The sequence below is a fragment of the Podarcis gaigeae genome (genome assembly GCF_964106915.1).
Source record: "Podarcis gaigeae genome assembly, chromosome: 5".
Taxonomy (NCBI): Eukaryota; Metazoa; Chordata; class Lepidosauria; order Squamata; family Lacertidae; genus Podarcis; species Podarcis gaigeae.
The window spans coordinates 88,935,539-88,952,565 of record NC_139681.1 but is presented as its reverse complement, the minus strand read 5'-3'; the positions used below and the strand labels follow the sequence as shown (position 1 = coordinate 88,952,565).

Sequence of the window (17,027 nt, the reverse complement as noted above, 5' to 3'; positions counted from 1 at the left end):
TCATGGAGATGACTAAAACTGGATCAGGTCAGTTGAAAGTGCATATAGTTTAATGTGTTTAAAGAATGCAAATATTCCTTGTATTATCCATTTTGGCTTTATGTGGCTTTGCTGGCTCACTGTAGCCAAAATGTGAGATGGGGGCCAGTTCTGTCAACTCTCCCTCCCTCCCTCTCTGTCTGTCTGTCTTTTACTATGCCACCTCCAAGCAAGGACTGGGGGCCACCTCCATGGAGGACTGGGGGCCTTTGGATCAGTAGCATCATAGGGCACAGCTGACCTCCAGTCAGTTGCATTGTTGCTGCTTACTAGAAGGCAGTGGAGGATCAGCGAAATGAAAGGGAGGTCAGCGCAGTGCGAGTGCACCAGCACAGTCATTCTGGCTTTCCTGCCAGTGCATTTGCACTCTGCCAGCCTCTCTGCCATATCACTCCTTTAACCTTCTGGTAAGCACCGATGACACGACCAACTGGAGCATTGGCACCCTAGCAAAGCTAGAACAAATGCTGGTAAATTCCTTGCATAATCAAAGCTAGTATGTCAGAGAGCAGTCTATGCTAGAGCCTTTCTCCCAGATAGCATTGTATGAACAGGGAGACTTTTGTATGGGAGTATTTGAGCATTCAGCCATCGCCTCTTCCATTTCTAGGATTTGGTGGTGCTGTCCAATAACATTTCATATGATGTTGAGCTTTGTGACTCTGGATTCAAACTGTCACCATACCCCAGACTTCACTCACTTCACAAACTACTGCTAGGATTTATCAGTCAACCAACATACCATTACCAATGCTTTGGTTTCAGCGATTTATAAACTGAGCTGATATTCTCAAGCAGCCATTCATATTTTACCAAGCGCAGTTAATTGGAGTATTTTCTTCCGTATTTGTCATTAGGCTGAGCCAGCATTTTGAGGTGTTTACAGACTAATTTATTGATAAAATTAAACAGTATATTAAAATACAGCAAATTAAAAAGATTTCCACAGCATTCATCAGTGCAATATACATTATATTCAGATCTTCATAATCCAGTTTAGTCTCTAGAAAAGAAATACATAATTCAGGGAAAGAAAAATATTAATTTTACAATCAAAACTGCTGTCATTTATTGTGTACATTTCAGTTCTCAGTGTCTTTCTGAATTAACACTGTTGTAATATAAAAATCTGGTAGCTATAAGAGGAAATATATGCTTTATTAATAAAAATACTGAATGCAGAATCTACTTACATTGAGTCAATAGTATATATATTTAATTTTTAAAAAATACAAATTCTGAGAAAGGAATATATATATATATATATATATATATATGCTTTCGTAGATATATATATGATATATATGATTGATATATATATATATATATATATATATATATATGAGAGAAGGTGTGATACCCAGACTCTAAACCCATATTTTAGGAGGTTATAAAAATCAATCTTTCATTGCACACTTTCCACATCATGTGAAATTTATTGCTTTCCTAGTTTCACTATATCAAAACTATGGCTTCTGTGACATGAGCCACCTTTTTCAACTCTAGCATGGGTTGTTTATTAACTTGAGGGTGTAGTAGGGGATACAGGATATATCAGCATTGTTTTTGGAATGATTCTTCAGGGAAATGTGTGGCTTTAATTCAAATAACTCAGCAGACAGATGTTACCCTGTGAACTGGTGCAGCCTCACTTTGGTTCACACCATTTTGTACCAAGCCGAGATTTGTAACAAGACCCACCGTGCAAAATGGTGGACACGTTCTTCTGAAGCACACCACGGGATGAACGTTTGAATTCATTTGGTGGCGCTGTGGTGTAAACCACTGAGCCTTGGGCTTGCAGACTGGAAGGTTGGCAGTTCGAATCCCCACGAGGGGTGAGCTCCCGTTGCTCGGCCCCAGCTCCTGCCAACCTAGCAGTTTAAAAGCATGTCAAAGTGCAAGTAGATAAATAGGTACCACTCCAGTGAGAAGGTAAATGGTGTTTCCATGTGCTGCTCTGGTTTCGCCAGAAGTGGCTCAGTCATGCTGGCCACATGACCCGGAAAAACTGACTGCGGACAAACGTCGGCTCCCTCGGCCAGTAAAGCGAGATGAGCGCAGCAACCCCAGAGTCGTTCGCAACTGGACTTAACTGTCAGGGGTCCTTTACCTTTAAGGCAATTACTACATGGCATTATTGCACAGACAGGCAGCTATGAAAAATTATTTAATCCTCTCTAGTCAAAAACAGCACTCCCCCTCCTATATTGCCTCTTGGATACAATCCTGGTGTTTTTTTCTTTCTGATAGGTTTGTTATCCTATATATTTTTGGGACATAGAATAATAGAATTGTAGAGCTGGAAGGGGCCACCTAGCCCAAGCCCCTGTAATGCAGGAACCTTTCACCCAATGTAGGGCTCAAACCTACGACCCTAGGATTAAGAGTCTCATGCTCTACCAAGTGAGCTATCTAACTGGAGCCTGCAAGATTCGATGGCAAGACCCACTGAAGTCCCTTTGGGGCAAGACCCACTGAAGTCTCTTTGGGCTTCCGTAACAGGCCAGTGAGGATCAAGCCATAAAACAGAAGAAGAACCCTGCTGGATCAAGCCAACGATGGCCCACCTAGTTCAGCTTCCTGTTCTAACAGTGGCCAACCAGATGTCTATGGGAAGCCTGCAAGCAGGCCCTGAGGACAACAACTCTCTCCCTGCTTCCAATTCCCAACAACTGATTCAGAGGCATAGCGCCCCCAATAGTGGAGGTACAACACAGCCTTCATGACCGGTAGCCATTGGCAGCTTCATCCTCCCTGAATTTATCTAAAGATCTTTTAACACCATCTGAGTTGGTGGCCGTTGCTACATTTTGTAGCACCGAATTCTATAGTTTGGCTATGCGCTGTGCGAATTAGTGCGTTCTTTTCTCTGTCCCGTATCTCCCAACGTTCACAGCTTCGTGTGGTTGTTGCCTCTAAGCTGGTCACCAACAATGACTTGTTGGCTGGAAATGAAATGGACATGTGATTATCAATGGCAAAGCACCCCAAGAATGCCTTTGTAAGTGGGTCTTCTTGATACCTTGCAGTAGCGCTCAGAAAGCAAACCAGTGCAGCATGCATTGTTCTAGATTCGCAGCTCCGTAAGCGCATACTGCACTGCCAGTACATACTATGTTGGATGATGCCAGGGGCACAATTTCTAGGTTTTAGGTGGCTGGAGAAGAAATGATTTCTACGTACATGATGGAAGCAACATTGCACAGCAGATTCAAAGGCCTCCTCTAGAAAACTAAGGTTAAGCAGAGCATCTCTCTTAACATCATTTGCTGGGCCTGCTATCTTACCATCATATATGCAAATAGAAAACTCGGGTGATGAATTATGATGATGGCTATGTACCAAACATGTGGCTATGCTAAAACAAGACGTGGGTATCAGCATGCTTGGGGAAAAACTCAGGGCGTTCCAGAATTATAGAGCTGTTCAGCAGTGGAACTGACTCCCACAAGAGGTGGTGGACTCTCCTTCCTTGTAGGTTTTTAAACAGAGGTTGGATGGCGATCTGTCATGGATGCTTTAGCTGAGATTCCTGCATGGCAGGGGTTGGACTACATGACCCTTGCGGTCATCTACCAACTGTACGATTCTATGATTCTATGAAAACCGCTAAGGAGGCAATGTCCTGCAAAACATCTGCAGCAAGGGCTGAACGTGGCCATGGAACGCTGGTTGATTATTTTGGGAGTGGGTGGCTGGGGTGGGGGGTCAGAAGGGAGCATTATGAAGATGGCATGGCTGGCTGGCTGGCTGGCTGGCATACTGAAGATGAACACTCCACACTGCAATGCTACTTATGCCTCCTAATAACCAGAGGTAGATATTAATGCCCTCTCCTCTCCACCTCAGCCCTGATCTGAATCTAAGTCCTGCACAGCTGCTTTTTCTGGAGAAAAGAAGAAGACAGGGACAGTTCTCAGCAAGTTTCTAAAAATGTGCACTTAACTGCAACAGCAGACCTACATTTTTGGGCCCCTTCACAACCAGCAATGAGGTTTGGGTAACCACTGTAATCTTCTTCAATGGGATTTTTCCATGACAGATCATGTTTTAAAATATATATATTATTTTTTACTACATCTCAGATTGTGAATAAAATGACTAAACTAAATGACTAAATTCAGAGCTTCTTTACTTGTGGAAGGAAGGAAGCTCGACCTACTACGCACCGCATTTTCAAAGCGGCATTTTTAAATATATATTAAAAAGCAGTCCTAATTCTACCCGAGTCTAAATGGCTAAAACTTCCAGGGTGCAATGAAAAGCTGCTGTTTTTTTTAAAAAAAGAAAAAGGCAAGACCCAGAATGAACTTCTCTAAGCCGAAGAGTTCTCCCCACAGTACATTCCAAACAGGCAGATTTATTGTGTCTTTGGAATGCTATTACAAAAACCCCATTCTACTCCCTCCATTTAGTGCCTTGCATACCTAGAGCGACTCTATAATAAAGACATAGTAAAGACAGTCACCCCGGTGCATTATATCAAATGCACTTTAGACGGAGTCAGTAAAGAATCTCCTTCCAGAGAGAGACTTGTACAATACTCAGTACAATACTGCCGTCGTTTCACTTCTGCCTGTTACAGACATTGAAGGCATCAGATAATAGGCAGCATGCAGTCTTAAATATGAAGGAGAGCAAAGGGAGATTTGAAGTCAGGGCCTCTAAACAATTTGAAAGTGTGAACGCTGCCTTCATCAAATGTGCTTCATGGCTAAGTTCTCGCGCAGCCCCCTGACTTCAACATGGAGCTGCAACATTTCCTGCTCTACCCCAGCGAAGACAGAAAAGGGGACTCACAGCCTTTTACACAACATGGATGCAGGATCCAGGCTGCTTTCAAACCACCTTGTGTATTTGTTCCCTTTCACATAGTCAGCCATTGTGAATGAATGCAGTAAGCATCAATACAGCACAGTTTCCAGACCAACTGATGTGATGCTGTGGGCTGACTCGCAACGCTTGGGTTTTCTGTACCTTCAACATTATGGCTTATATCCAATAGGTTGCTTGCGGTAGTCAAAGGCACTCACACTTCTGCAAGGCGCCTCCTCTGGTTTCATAGCTTCCTGCTCAAACCTGTGCCACGTTTCATACTGCTTCAGAATCAGAGCCCCCACCCAATCCTGAGGAGTGACTTTGGAAGGGCACATGGGGCTGCAGAGGAGAGGAGGTTGGGAAATCCATTTTCTATGAACGGGAAAGCTTTGGTCCTCCAAGCATTGCTGAACTACAACTCCTGTTAGCCCCAACAAGCATGGCCAATGGCTAGGGATGATGGGAACTGTAGTTCAGTAAGGTCCAGAAGGCAAAGGTTTCCTTGGACTTGTTGTATTGCTACTTTGATTTTTCCAGGCTTACAGTGAACCTCTACAACTATAGGCAATTCCCCACTTCAGGAGATTATTCTCCAGGTGGGTAATCAGGATAGCTGAGGGCGCAGAGCACCCTCACGAGTTTACTTAACATGAATACAGAATGCTTGAAGAGGGCTTAAGGCACTAGGCAGTTTTGTGTGTGCTTTGTGATTGTATATACATCTGCTTAACACGCACATACTATAGATTTTACGGTTTTATCCCCTAAGACGTTAAAAACAATTTACAGCCCATCATGAACTTAGTACCCAAATCCCACTTTCCCCATATTCTTATTACTTGCCTGACTTGATTGTATTTTATCTTCTTTATGGGGGCACTAAAATATGCACAAATAAAATCATGTTAGCTTATTCATTATCATTTCATTTTCATCCACCTTAAACACACAAATATATAAGCCATAAAGTTTTCTGGCTGCGGGATCATTCAACACTGTTTGTTATAGACTGGATACTGGCAAATGACTAGCAAAGAATGTCTCAGCAGTCTGGTGATGCCTGTTGAATTATTACTTTTAAGAGAAAATTTAATTTATTGCTGGTCAATACCAAAATTAATCCAGATGACATTGCCTGTTATGATTTACTGGCACCTTACTTTATCGATGCTACTCAAAGGCCCCAGAGGACATGTCATATCAATGGATGCAGTCTTTAGCATACTTACTTAGGTGAAAGAACTCATTGAAATCAATGGGACTTTCTTCTGAACAAATGGGTTTGCATTGTGGTGAGCTGCTGGAGATGGGGGGATGTGTGTAGATGCCAGCTGGCTTGCTGACACTAACTGATGCCCCCAATTCCCTTGCAGGCTCTGACATTACATGAATACATTGAGCACAGGAGTCTGGCAAAAGAGCAGGAAAGAGGAAGCTGGTCACCTTCTCTAGTTTGTAACGGGAGGCTGAGAGAGATAGAGAGATATGACCTTCTGTAATAAATGTCTTGTGTGAGAGAGAGCTTCACAGATTGGAAGAGGAGGAGAGACCAGCCCCAAACCTCAATAACAGCTTTTACATTTGCCCCGGCAGCTAATCCAGTTATCAGCCACTCTTCTCTATTAAATATAGGTCACAACTTATTTGGAGCAATGTCCTGTTATCAATCTAGCCAAGGCCTCATATTGAGCTTACGGGCACTTGAAGGTAGCAATCAGTGTTGGAATGTAGCTCACGATGACCTTTTGCAAGGGCTTAAAAATGATCTTTGAGAGCTCACTTCACCCATCCACGCTTAAGAAAAGAGTACCACAGGTTTGTGGGTGCTTGTGATATTCTCTTTGAAGGCCACCTTCAAGTTTGGCTGCCTCCCACTCTGGTGGGTAAGTAGAATTCACAGGTCATCAGGCATCATAGATGGAGCTTTTCATATTGCCCTGGAGCCTTGCAGCTTGCTGGCTTCAGGCATTATTGCTTCCAGAATCCATCTTCTCTTTGCCCCTTGATGGCCTTCAAGAGGAGTTGGGAAGCTTTCACTCCCATTTTTGTTGAACTGCAGTTTGCTGTGTTGTCCGATCCACACAAGCTGTGGCTAATTTTAATTATGATTCACTTGAAACAAGTCAATCTGAAACTGAGTTTTACAAAGCTGGCGTGGTGAAACAAACCACGGTTGAAATTAACCACAATTTTGGACAGAGCACTAAACTGTGGTTAATTGAAACTGGAAGTCAATGCTTCAAATCTCCTCACAACCAGAGGAAGGGACAGGAAAGGAGAATAAGAGCTCTGGGAAGACTAGGCTCATTCTCAGCACATAAACATTCAGCCACAGTAGACTGTGGGTACAACCTGCCTGCATAGTGCCTCACAGGCACTACGTTGAATGTCTGCTTCCTTCTTCCACCCTCCATCTTAAGTCTCCTCCCAACACAAACACAGATGGCTTTTCCACCAGCCAATTCTCTCTCTCTCTCCCCTCTTCTCCCCACTTATTTAGCATCTAGCCTGATGAAGAGTTCTGCAGAACTCAGAAGTTTGCACACTATTTTCTGGCATTTTTGGTTGACCTAATAAATATATGGACGCGGGTGGCACTGTGGGTAAAACCTCAGCGCCTAGGGCTTGCCAATCGTATGGTCGGCGGTTCAAATCCCCGCGGCAGGGTGAGCTCCCTGCCTACCTAGCAGTTTGAAAGCACTCTTAAGTGCAAGTAGATAAATAGGTACCGCTTTATAGCAGGAAGGTAAACGGCGCTTCCGTGTGCTACGCTGGTGCAGGCTTACCAGAGCAGCTTCGTCACACTGGCCACGTGACCCGGAAGTGTCTCCGGACAGCGCTGGCCCCCGGCCTCTTAAGTGAGATGGGCGCACAACCCTAGAGTCGGACACGACTGGCCCGTACGGGCAGGGGTACCTTTACCTTTAATAAATATATTGATCTAATATGGATTCTGATGGATCAAACTAGAAAATGTTGCTTAAGAATAGAGCAAATACTTAAGGAACGTAGTTCTAGAATAATCATGAACTTATGAAATTTCCAATTAATAAATGCTAGAGCCATGGACAGCATTTGAAAAGGGTACATGTGTCAACAAATCTAATGGGGATACAAGAAGAACATATTTAAGTTCTCACTGAGAATCACACATTAGACAAGACCTCACATCAGTGCCAGCCCACTCAACGAGGCTATGTGAGGTGACTGCCTCAGATGGCAGGAGCCAAAGGGGCAGCAAATCCTGATGTCACTCTTTATTCTGGGCTGCCTCACCCATGAGGCAAGGTGAGCTCACAGTGAACATCTCAGGTCCCTGAGCAAATTGATCTACATCTATAGGAGCAAAGAATGTCCCCAAATATTGCAGCCCACCTTCAAGCTGCTGAAAGGTGAACTCTTAGTGCACCATGGCCATGCTTGTAACACAATGAAACTCAAAGCCATTGGTTTCTGAATATGTACTGGTTCTTGACAGGAAAACAGAAATCTCTCCCTGTTAGGAAACTGAATTCAGGATACCCAGGGCGCTCACCGTGGATTTGCCATTTTCAGTTGCATTCTCCCTGACAGCTCGACTTCACTGGTGTCAGTTTTGATTCCACTGGGAATAACTTGCCTAACACTTGACTCATATTGGGAGGTTGGCCAACAATTCAGGGGGTGAAACAGGATTAATTTCTGCTATATACAACAGCAGTACTTTTCATCCCCAGCTGTATGTGACATGACAGTAGCCATAGGTGTGTTCAGGTGCCTGAGCATGAGTATGGAACACCGGGATATGCCTCACAATGTCGTATGTATGTTGCCATCTTGGTTGTAGCCAGAGATTAAGAATGAGAAATGTAACCACATCCAACATTGCCAGCGTTATGTCTCCTGGGCAGACAGTGACAGCTATAGTCCATAAACATCTCTCTCTTACCGGAGAACAATACTAGCAACACTGTTTTATGACTCTGACTAACCTTGTCATCCACAGGAGACACGATTGACTCGCTAGCCACCTCAAGGTGAGGAAAGCTTAATTCTTAATGCTAAATGTCTATAAAACATAAGCAGCTTGAAAGTGGTCTGAGAATACAAAGAAGGGATTGTTCAGTATTGCTGGTGTAATTTGACAGCCAGGCCTGGCTTGCTGCTAGTTAAGGGTAAAGTATGCTTATAAATAAGGGGTTAATCAGTGAAACCTGAAGATATTTATGACGGAAGTTTTACAATATCCATACAGGTGCCTGTAATCAGCACAGTGGCACTTGCAAAGTGCCCTCATCACTCTGTAAGGTTTCATGACCAAGATCCACTAGTTCTGCATCAACTTGCTCTGCTGTTGACTTTTCATTGAACAGCAGTCCCTAATGCTACCTGACAAACCACTGTTGAAACAGATAGTTTCACCAGAAGTTCGTGATACAGAATGGTGGGTGGGCTGCAGTTCAACTGAGAAAGTAAAAGACTATGGATGCATGTAAATTCAGCCCACTAAAGACGTGCACTGGTTGTCAGCTTCATCTCTCCTGCAGCAGCCCACTCATTTGCCTTCATGGAACTCAATGAACTATTATTATTATTATTATTATTATTATTATTATTATTATTATTATTATTATACCGCCCTATACCTGGGGGTATAGGCAAGGGCTTAAATACAAGGCTGATATATATCCATATGTGTGTGTGTGTGTGTGTGTGTGTGTGATTTCTTGTAGAAAAAAGATTTGCCTTGTATCTTTAATATTTGGAAGCTGACCAATATGTTTCAGATCCGTTCTGTTTCACCCTGATCCAATTTGTTATTTGAGTCCAAATCTGATCTTCTAAATCTGAAGATCTATTTCCCCCCACATTTATGATGATGTTGAGTCTTAATCTCCATCCCCCCTTTTCAATAAAGCAGATGAAATTTTCAGAGATATTCCACCTTATATCTAACCACCTGCCTAGTGAGTACATGGACTTCCATGAAGATGAACGAGAGGGCTTCTGCAAGACCTTTGTCCTCTCCTGACAGTCACAGCAAGCTAGTCCTTTGCTTTGCAGTCTACTAGCTTTCGTGGGCTCATTTACAAGGCTGATTTTGTGTGTACCAACACATTCCAAAGAGTTAGCTTTCCTCCATATATCATTCGGAAATAGAAGTACATGATAAATTGTCAACAGTGCAAAAGGCTGCTTCAGATTTATCTAACTGTACAAAATGGTGCCGTGAAACAGGGACTCTTTTAAAGAGTCAAAAAACAAAAGAAAGGAAAGGTTTCAACCACATACAATTTCTGGTCCAGCTCAGAGTCTTCCTTTGCAAAATGTAAACAAAGCTCTTCCCTGTGTGTATGTGTGTGTGTGTGTGTACACGTGAAAGAGACAGATTCCTCATTTGCTTCCTAGTAAGGCAGCCTCAAAGACATTGAGTCCTGCTTTGAAAGAAACCTGAGCTGAATTGAGGCTGCTGAGCACTTTCGACAAGGCTGCTTGAAGAGTCTCATTTGACTGATGCAACTTGCAGTGTTCCACCGCCTCTAGCAGTACTGAAAATTGGTGTGTCCTTTCATCCAGCCTGTAAAGGATGTTTCTGAAAAAGAACAATAAGAAACAGTAAATGCTTGACTCAAACAGATGAAAACAGGTATCTGAAATCATCTGAAATCATCGATGATGCCCCCAGGTGGCAGCCACGTTTTACAAATGATACACATTACCTACTGTAACATTAACCCGCGGCAAGCTCAGAAGTCGACTGTGTATATTTTATCTGCCTTCCCAGAAGTGTGCCCCTTCATCGCTCCAGGAGCGTACATCTACAAATCTTATCAAAGGAAACATCGTCAATCAGGATGAAATATATATCACAGCCCCAGCCCCACGACATCCCACTAACATTTTCTCATTGAGAAGAATAACAGCCTGATCCCCATACTCAATAGTTCTTTCATCTCACCGGGGTGTTCCCCATCCCCAAGGAACTAATGTAAATCTTACACGGTTGTAAGTACAGCCATGCAACACCTCCCCAAAGATTTTCCCAAATATTATTGCCACGTCAAAAAGTAATATTGTGTGTTTGGGACAGTGAACCACAAAATTGGATACATAATTTTCACAAGGGGAGCATTTTCTGAAATGTTAGTTTATGTGATAGTTTGGTTCGTGGATAATGCACAGTGGGCTGATTGGTTAGATGTAACATACAGAGCGGGGTTGTTTCTGAATGAAGTTCCCCATTCCAAATCGAATGGACAACTGACTTGTGATAAAGTGTTTTGATAGAGAAAACTCAGAATAACTGCAAGACCAGAAATAGTGCTTTAAGATACCTCCCCCCTAAATAAACTCACACTTGATTCAAATTTTAGTTTTGGGTTTTTTTGGCAGGATTTAGGCCACAACTTTATTGATTACAGAAAGTGAGTGGTTGCATTGGTTCTGGTTCGACTAGCTCCCTGACCCTTGCAGGTAGCGCTGACCCAGAGCTCTATCATAAGTCAGCCAACGGTGAACACCTGAGGTAGGCGGAAAGCCCGGGAGCAGACTCTGTTCACTCCCCAGATGCTCCCTTGGACTCAGGCACGGGCACAATCCCCTCTTGGAGGTAGACCAAACCAAGTTGAGTCCCTGGATTCCTTTAACGGAATACACTTCACATAGGGTCGGCGAAACTGTTCTCCCATCCCTATCACCTGAACCGGTGCCTATCCGCAATCTTACAAGTTGTGACTATTTGCTATGCAGCAGGCGAAACCCAAATGGCAACAGCCAATCCGCCAAGTGGGGGAAATTCCTGCCGTGCCCCTGCCCCAATGACAGACGACACACGATGGCATAGCAAGATCAAGCACAAAATGCCCTAAATATAGCAAGAGGTGGGCGGGTGTTCCGATGCATGAGCCGAAAGAGGAAGCTCTGGGTCATGTGCATACGTATAAATAGGTCCCTCGGTCCGTTTAGTCAGCCCCCCATTGGCCAGATTAAACCCATCAATGAGGGACCTACCAATCAGGTGTTGTGCCTGCCCAATATACCCACCCACAACCAGGAGGTCAGTATCCAGGTCTCACCGCAACACATGCCCTCTTTGAGAGAGGACACGCTTTAGCCACAGTGCTTGATAAAGCATTCAATGTATTTCTGTTCTCAGAAGAATGTAAGAAAAACCCTACTGGGTCCGCGGAGCCAGAGGCTCATTTAGTTCGGCATTCTTTTCTCACTTTGGCCAACCAGATGCCTATGGGAAGCTCACAAGTTGGTATGGAGAGCAACAGGGTTCTCTGCACTTGAGCTCTCCAGCAACTGGAGAATGGAGATAGAACATAGGCATCCTCACTCGTAGCCAAGGATAGCCTTTTCCACTATTAATTTGTCTAACCATCTTTTAAAGCCATCCAAGTTGGTGGCCATCGCTACATCTTGCGAGAGTGACTTCCATTATTTAGCTATGCACGGTGTGTGAAGAAACAAGGGAGCGGGGTGGCGCTGTGGTCTAAACCACTGAGCATCTTGGACTAGCTGATCAGAAGGTCGCGGTTCAAATCCACGCAACGGGGTGATCTCCTGTTGCTCTGTCCCAGCTTCTGCCAACCTAGAAGTTCGAAAGCACGCTAGTGCAAATATATAAATAGGTACCGCTCCGGTGGGAAGGTAAACAACATTTCAGGGCACTCTGGTTTTCGTCATGGAAACCGTCCGTTGCAACAGAAGTGGTTTAGTCATGCTGGCCACATGACCATGTGTTGAAATATTTTTTGGGGGTCTGTCCTGAATCCACAACATTCAACTTCATTTGGTGTCCCTGAGTTCTAGTATTATGAGAGAGGACCCAAACCATGGATTCATGTGGCAAGAAAGGAAAGATCTGGAAGATCTTTCTGACAGTAAGAGTTGTTCAACGGTGGAACAGACTCCCTCAAGAGGTGGTGGACTCTCCTTCCTGGGAGGTTTTTAAGCAGAGGTTGGATGGTCATCTATCATGGATATCTCGCTGAGATTCCTGCATTGCTGGGGTTAGGAATAGATACCTCCTTTTAAAAAGATTTTTAAAAAAGAAAATTGGAAATTATTTATGTAAGCAACAACAGTGGCAAGAATTATATGAGCACAAGCTTGGAAGACAGAAGAAATGCCAAGGAAAGAACAATGGCAAGGGAAACCTATGGAATATGAAGAACTGGCAAAATTAACAGATAAGTTACATGAAAAGGATAACAAAGACTTTAAAAGAGAATGGGAATGATTTACAACATACATGAAGCAGCAACATAAAGAATTGGACTCACTGGCAGGGTTTGAATAAACAAACACAATTGTATATAACAAAAAGTAAGATTATATGTATGGGGAAGATTTTGGGAAACAACACACAGGATGAGTAATATGGAGATAAAACACAATGGGAATATGAGGGACGTCCAGGGGAGGCATGGGGGGGGTATGGAAAATTGTTAGAGAAATATTGTTAGAGGATGTATATGTGGAAATTATATATATATATATATATATATATATATATATATATATATATGTATAAGTGTGTGTGTGTGTGTGTGTATATATATATATATGAATGAATAAATACTCCTTGGGTTCCCTTCCAACACAACAGTTCTATGATTCTAATATTTTTGGCTTTTGGTGTTTTATTTGTGTTTGTTTTAGTTTTCGTGAGCCTTCTTGAGTTCCAGTTCTGGGGGAAAGGCAGGATACAAACTAACAAATGCATGGAGAAGCAGCTGCCTTGTGGCTCAGATTCTTTGTGTGCATGAAGTGGGGTGGGGGATAGAGAGCACCCATCAGCCATGTGTCCCCAGATACTGTTGGACTACAACTCCAATCGTTCCCAGGCAGCTCGGCCAGCGGTCAGAGATGATGGGAACTGCAGTCCAACAGCAACTTGAATCACAGAAGGGGAGCAGGAAAAGCCACAAGACCTTTTTTTCCTGGAAAGCAAGAGAACTTATAGCTAGATGTCAGCTGTGTAGACCTGTCAGTCCCTGTGCAGTGATGCAAACCACTTCAAGGCATTCTGGAGGAAGTCCCAGGTGCCCTAACTGAAGGCAGCCTGGATTATAGAGATAGAAAAGCAAGGTAAGCTGAAGAACACTGCCTGAGAGGGTGAGAAAGCAGCAAGGAAAGGGCTCCCAGTCAAATGGTTCAACTGTTATTCTTCAAAGCAAAGCTATTATATGTCTCTTGTTGTAAGCACAGCAGGATTAAAAGCATTTTTGGAAAAAAAGCAAAAAAACAACAACCCAAAAAACCCTACTCAGTTGGTTTCCACTAGGCTTTGGTGGGTCTGTTAGAGCAGGTAATAAATGTTATCTTAAAGCAGGTGTAATCATTATCCTAATTAGAACAGTATGTAAATATCATAAATCTCTACCCAGGGGTACCTTTGATTGTAAACTATATTGTGTGATGTTGGAAAATAATGGCGGGGGGGGGGGGAAGGTTGGTGAGCGATTGCAGGCAGGAGTTTATCATCAAACACATACAAAGGAATTCATAAAATGAATGGACAGAGGAGGGGGGGAAAAAACACAAAAGAAAGCAGCTCAGCCAAGACACTCCATTAGTAACTTAATTACATGACAGGCCCAGTGGCAACTCCAAATTAGTAATAAAACTGCCAGCGATAGTCACCCAGAAGACTACCAGAGAGTATTTTCTGCAGATCACTATCGGAGACGTCTAATTACTATTCGAAGAGAGGGATTGGCTAAAAAAAAAGTGGCAGGTTAAATGGCAACTTAGAAAGTGTGCTTGGAAATGCTTCCTTTAGAGTCTCCTTTGCATAAAGGCCATAACTTACCCCACAAAGACACTAAAACCAGCATAACGGAAACATTTTAAATTCTTCGCTGCCTCTAAACCGTGGTTGGGTGTAAATACATCATTGTAGCTGGGCGCTGGAAAACATATAGGACAGCGATGGAAAATCTGACCAATGCTCACCCTTCCTCAGAATTCTTTCAGCAAGATTGGCCAACCAGGTACCAGGGTCCATCTTTTGCTTTATGAGCAGCTGAAATACAATGTGTCAACGAATACAGACACAGTAAGAGCTGTTCAACAGTGGAATGGTCTCTGTGGGGTTGTGGACTCTCTTTCCTTGGAGGCTTTTAAGCAGAGATTTGATGGCCATCTGTCATGGACGCTTTAGTTTAGTTTCCTGCATTGCAGGGGGCTTGACTAGAAGACCCTTGGGGTCCCTTCCAACCCTATGGTTCTATTATTTAAGCAACAAAAAGCACCAAAACGTCCAGCAGAGGGTTGTCTGCCTCCCACAACCCTTTGAAGTCTTTGCAATAATCAATTACTGTTGTGACGGAAACAGCATGGCGGCAGCTCAGCAGTAATGTTGCCATCATGCTGTTTCCAACATCACAGTGCTATGTTGGGACAGCAGGGGTAGTTTCTACATACATCCCTCTGTCCTCTGATGTCACAGGCTGGCTGGATGCAGAAGACTGATGGGAGGCACCAACTGGGGAACCCCCAAGGGAACCCTCAGGGGAAGAAGGCTCAAAGCCAGGGGCATTGGTGGAGGGACAACGATGAGTTGTTAGAAGGAGAAGAGGGAACAGACTGGGAGGAGGAGGAGGAAGAGGAGGAGGAGGAGGAGGAGATGTTGGAAGCTGATTAATGAGCACAAAGAGGCTGGAGAAGAGCAGACCAGAATCAGAGGCAGGAGAGGATGGGACCAGGAGACAGAGATGAGGTTGGTTGCTGGAGTCCAGGGAATCTTCACCTCCCATCTCCCAGAACACAGAGAAAAATGAGGAGGGGAGAGCAATGGGACACTAGACGAGGGAGCCTTAGATGGCTTGGGAAGGACCCGGGGAGAAGGAGTCTTAGAGAGAGGTGGAAGGTGAGGACCTTCTATCCACACAACCACCTCATTGGGGCAAGAACTACTGGGAAGAGTTGCTGTGATCACTAGAGCCAGTAGGGAGTCTGGCTTGAGAGTGTGTTAGGCCTGGCTAAGTAAAGATTCTCAGAGGGCCACATTTGGCCCTCAGGCTTGAGTTTCCCCACCGCTTTGTTTAGAGTTGTGTAAATTTTGGGTTTTCATGTAAAGCCCCTGTTTGGTGGGACAGAGGTTTGTGCAGATGCTTTCTGCAAACATTCACTTTTTATCTGATTCACAATGTTACCTGACGTCACAACGTTGTGTATCGGGTAGCAATCAGAAAAGATGACAGGATGACATCATTGTGACTTACGGCAAACGAAGGCAGTGGAATGCAAGGGCAATGGAAATAAATGGACAAAACCTTTGTCAAGGAATGCGAACAAATCGACGAAAAGCAGGGAGTGTTTCTCAGCGCTGCCAAAAATTGCCCTCTGCTTTAGTTTACAGCTATAATCCTGCCTGCATTATTGCAGAAGAAAGACCATAGTACCAAGAATTCCAACAAGGGCAAAGCTAAAAGGCAGAAGAAAGATTTAAGAAACCGAGGGGCATAGGACATGAATTTAGAGCATGGGAATAGAACAAGCTGCCTTCTAATGAATCAGATCATTAGTCCACCTAGTCCAGCACCATCTGCTCCAAATAGCCATGGCTCTTCAAGGTCTCGGACAGAGGTCATTCACTGACCTGCATTCTTAAGTTCCTTTTAACTGCAGATGCCAGGAACCAAACATGGCTCTCTCTGCATGCAAATAATCTGCTCTGCCAGTGATCTGCAGGCCCTTTCTGTTCTTCTGAGTGGCTAATTGGAGCCATCCACTGGAGCTCCACATAATGGCCCTTCTAGTTTAGCATCCTGCTTTTACAGTGGCAGACCAGATGCCTGTGAGAAGCCTGCAAGATGGACATTGAGCACAACAGCACTCTGCCCACCAGCAGTTCCCAGAAACTGGCAATGCTGAGTTGGCCACTAGATGGGAGTAGTAGAAAAGTCTGGGGAAAATACTCTAGCAATCCCCAAGGGAAAAGGCAGGGTATAAATAGTGGTGCGATGGGTTAGTGTGTCTGGCAGTAAACAGAAGGTTGGTGGTTCGAGCCCACCCACGGATGGTCATGGGCAGGATCCCAGCATTTGTAGGGGGCTGGAGTAGATGACCCTTGGGGTCTCTTCCAAATATACAATTCTATGAAATATAACAACAACAACAACAACAACAAAGCGCTTGCTGTTTTATTGTGTCTTAGCAGAAAATAATAGAAG

General features: G+C 43.9%; 1 protein-coding gene across 5 annotated transcripts in view; it reads right to left on the bottom strand.

The window, feature by feature from the left end:
• Window positions 1-10,013: 10,013 nt before the first annotated feature.
• The window catches only part of NAALADL2 (N-acetylated alpha-linked acidic dipeptidase like 2), a 797,888-nt gene continuing 790,874 nt past the window's right edge, over window positions 10,014-17,027 (bottom strand). For all 5 annotated transcript variants that reach the window (XM_083739414.1, XM_083739413.1, XM_083739415.1 and 2 more), the window contains one exon: window positions 10,014-10,432. In XM_083739414.1, coding sequence (XP_083595540.1) covers window positions 10,234-10,432 — 199 coding nt within the window. In that variant the 3' untranslated portion in view covers window positions 10,014-10,233. The remainder of the gene's footprint in view (window positions 10,433-17,027) is intronic.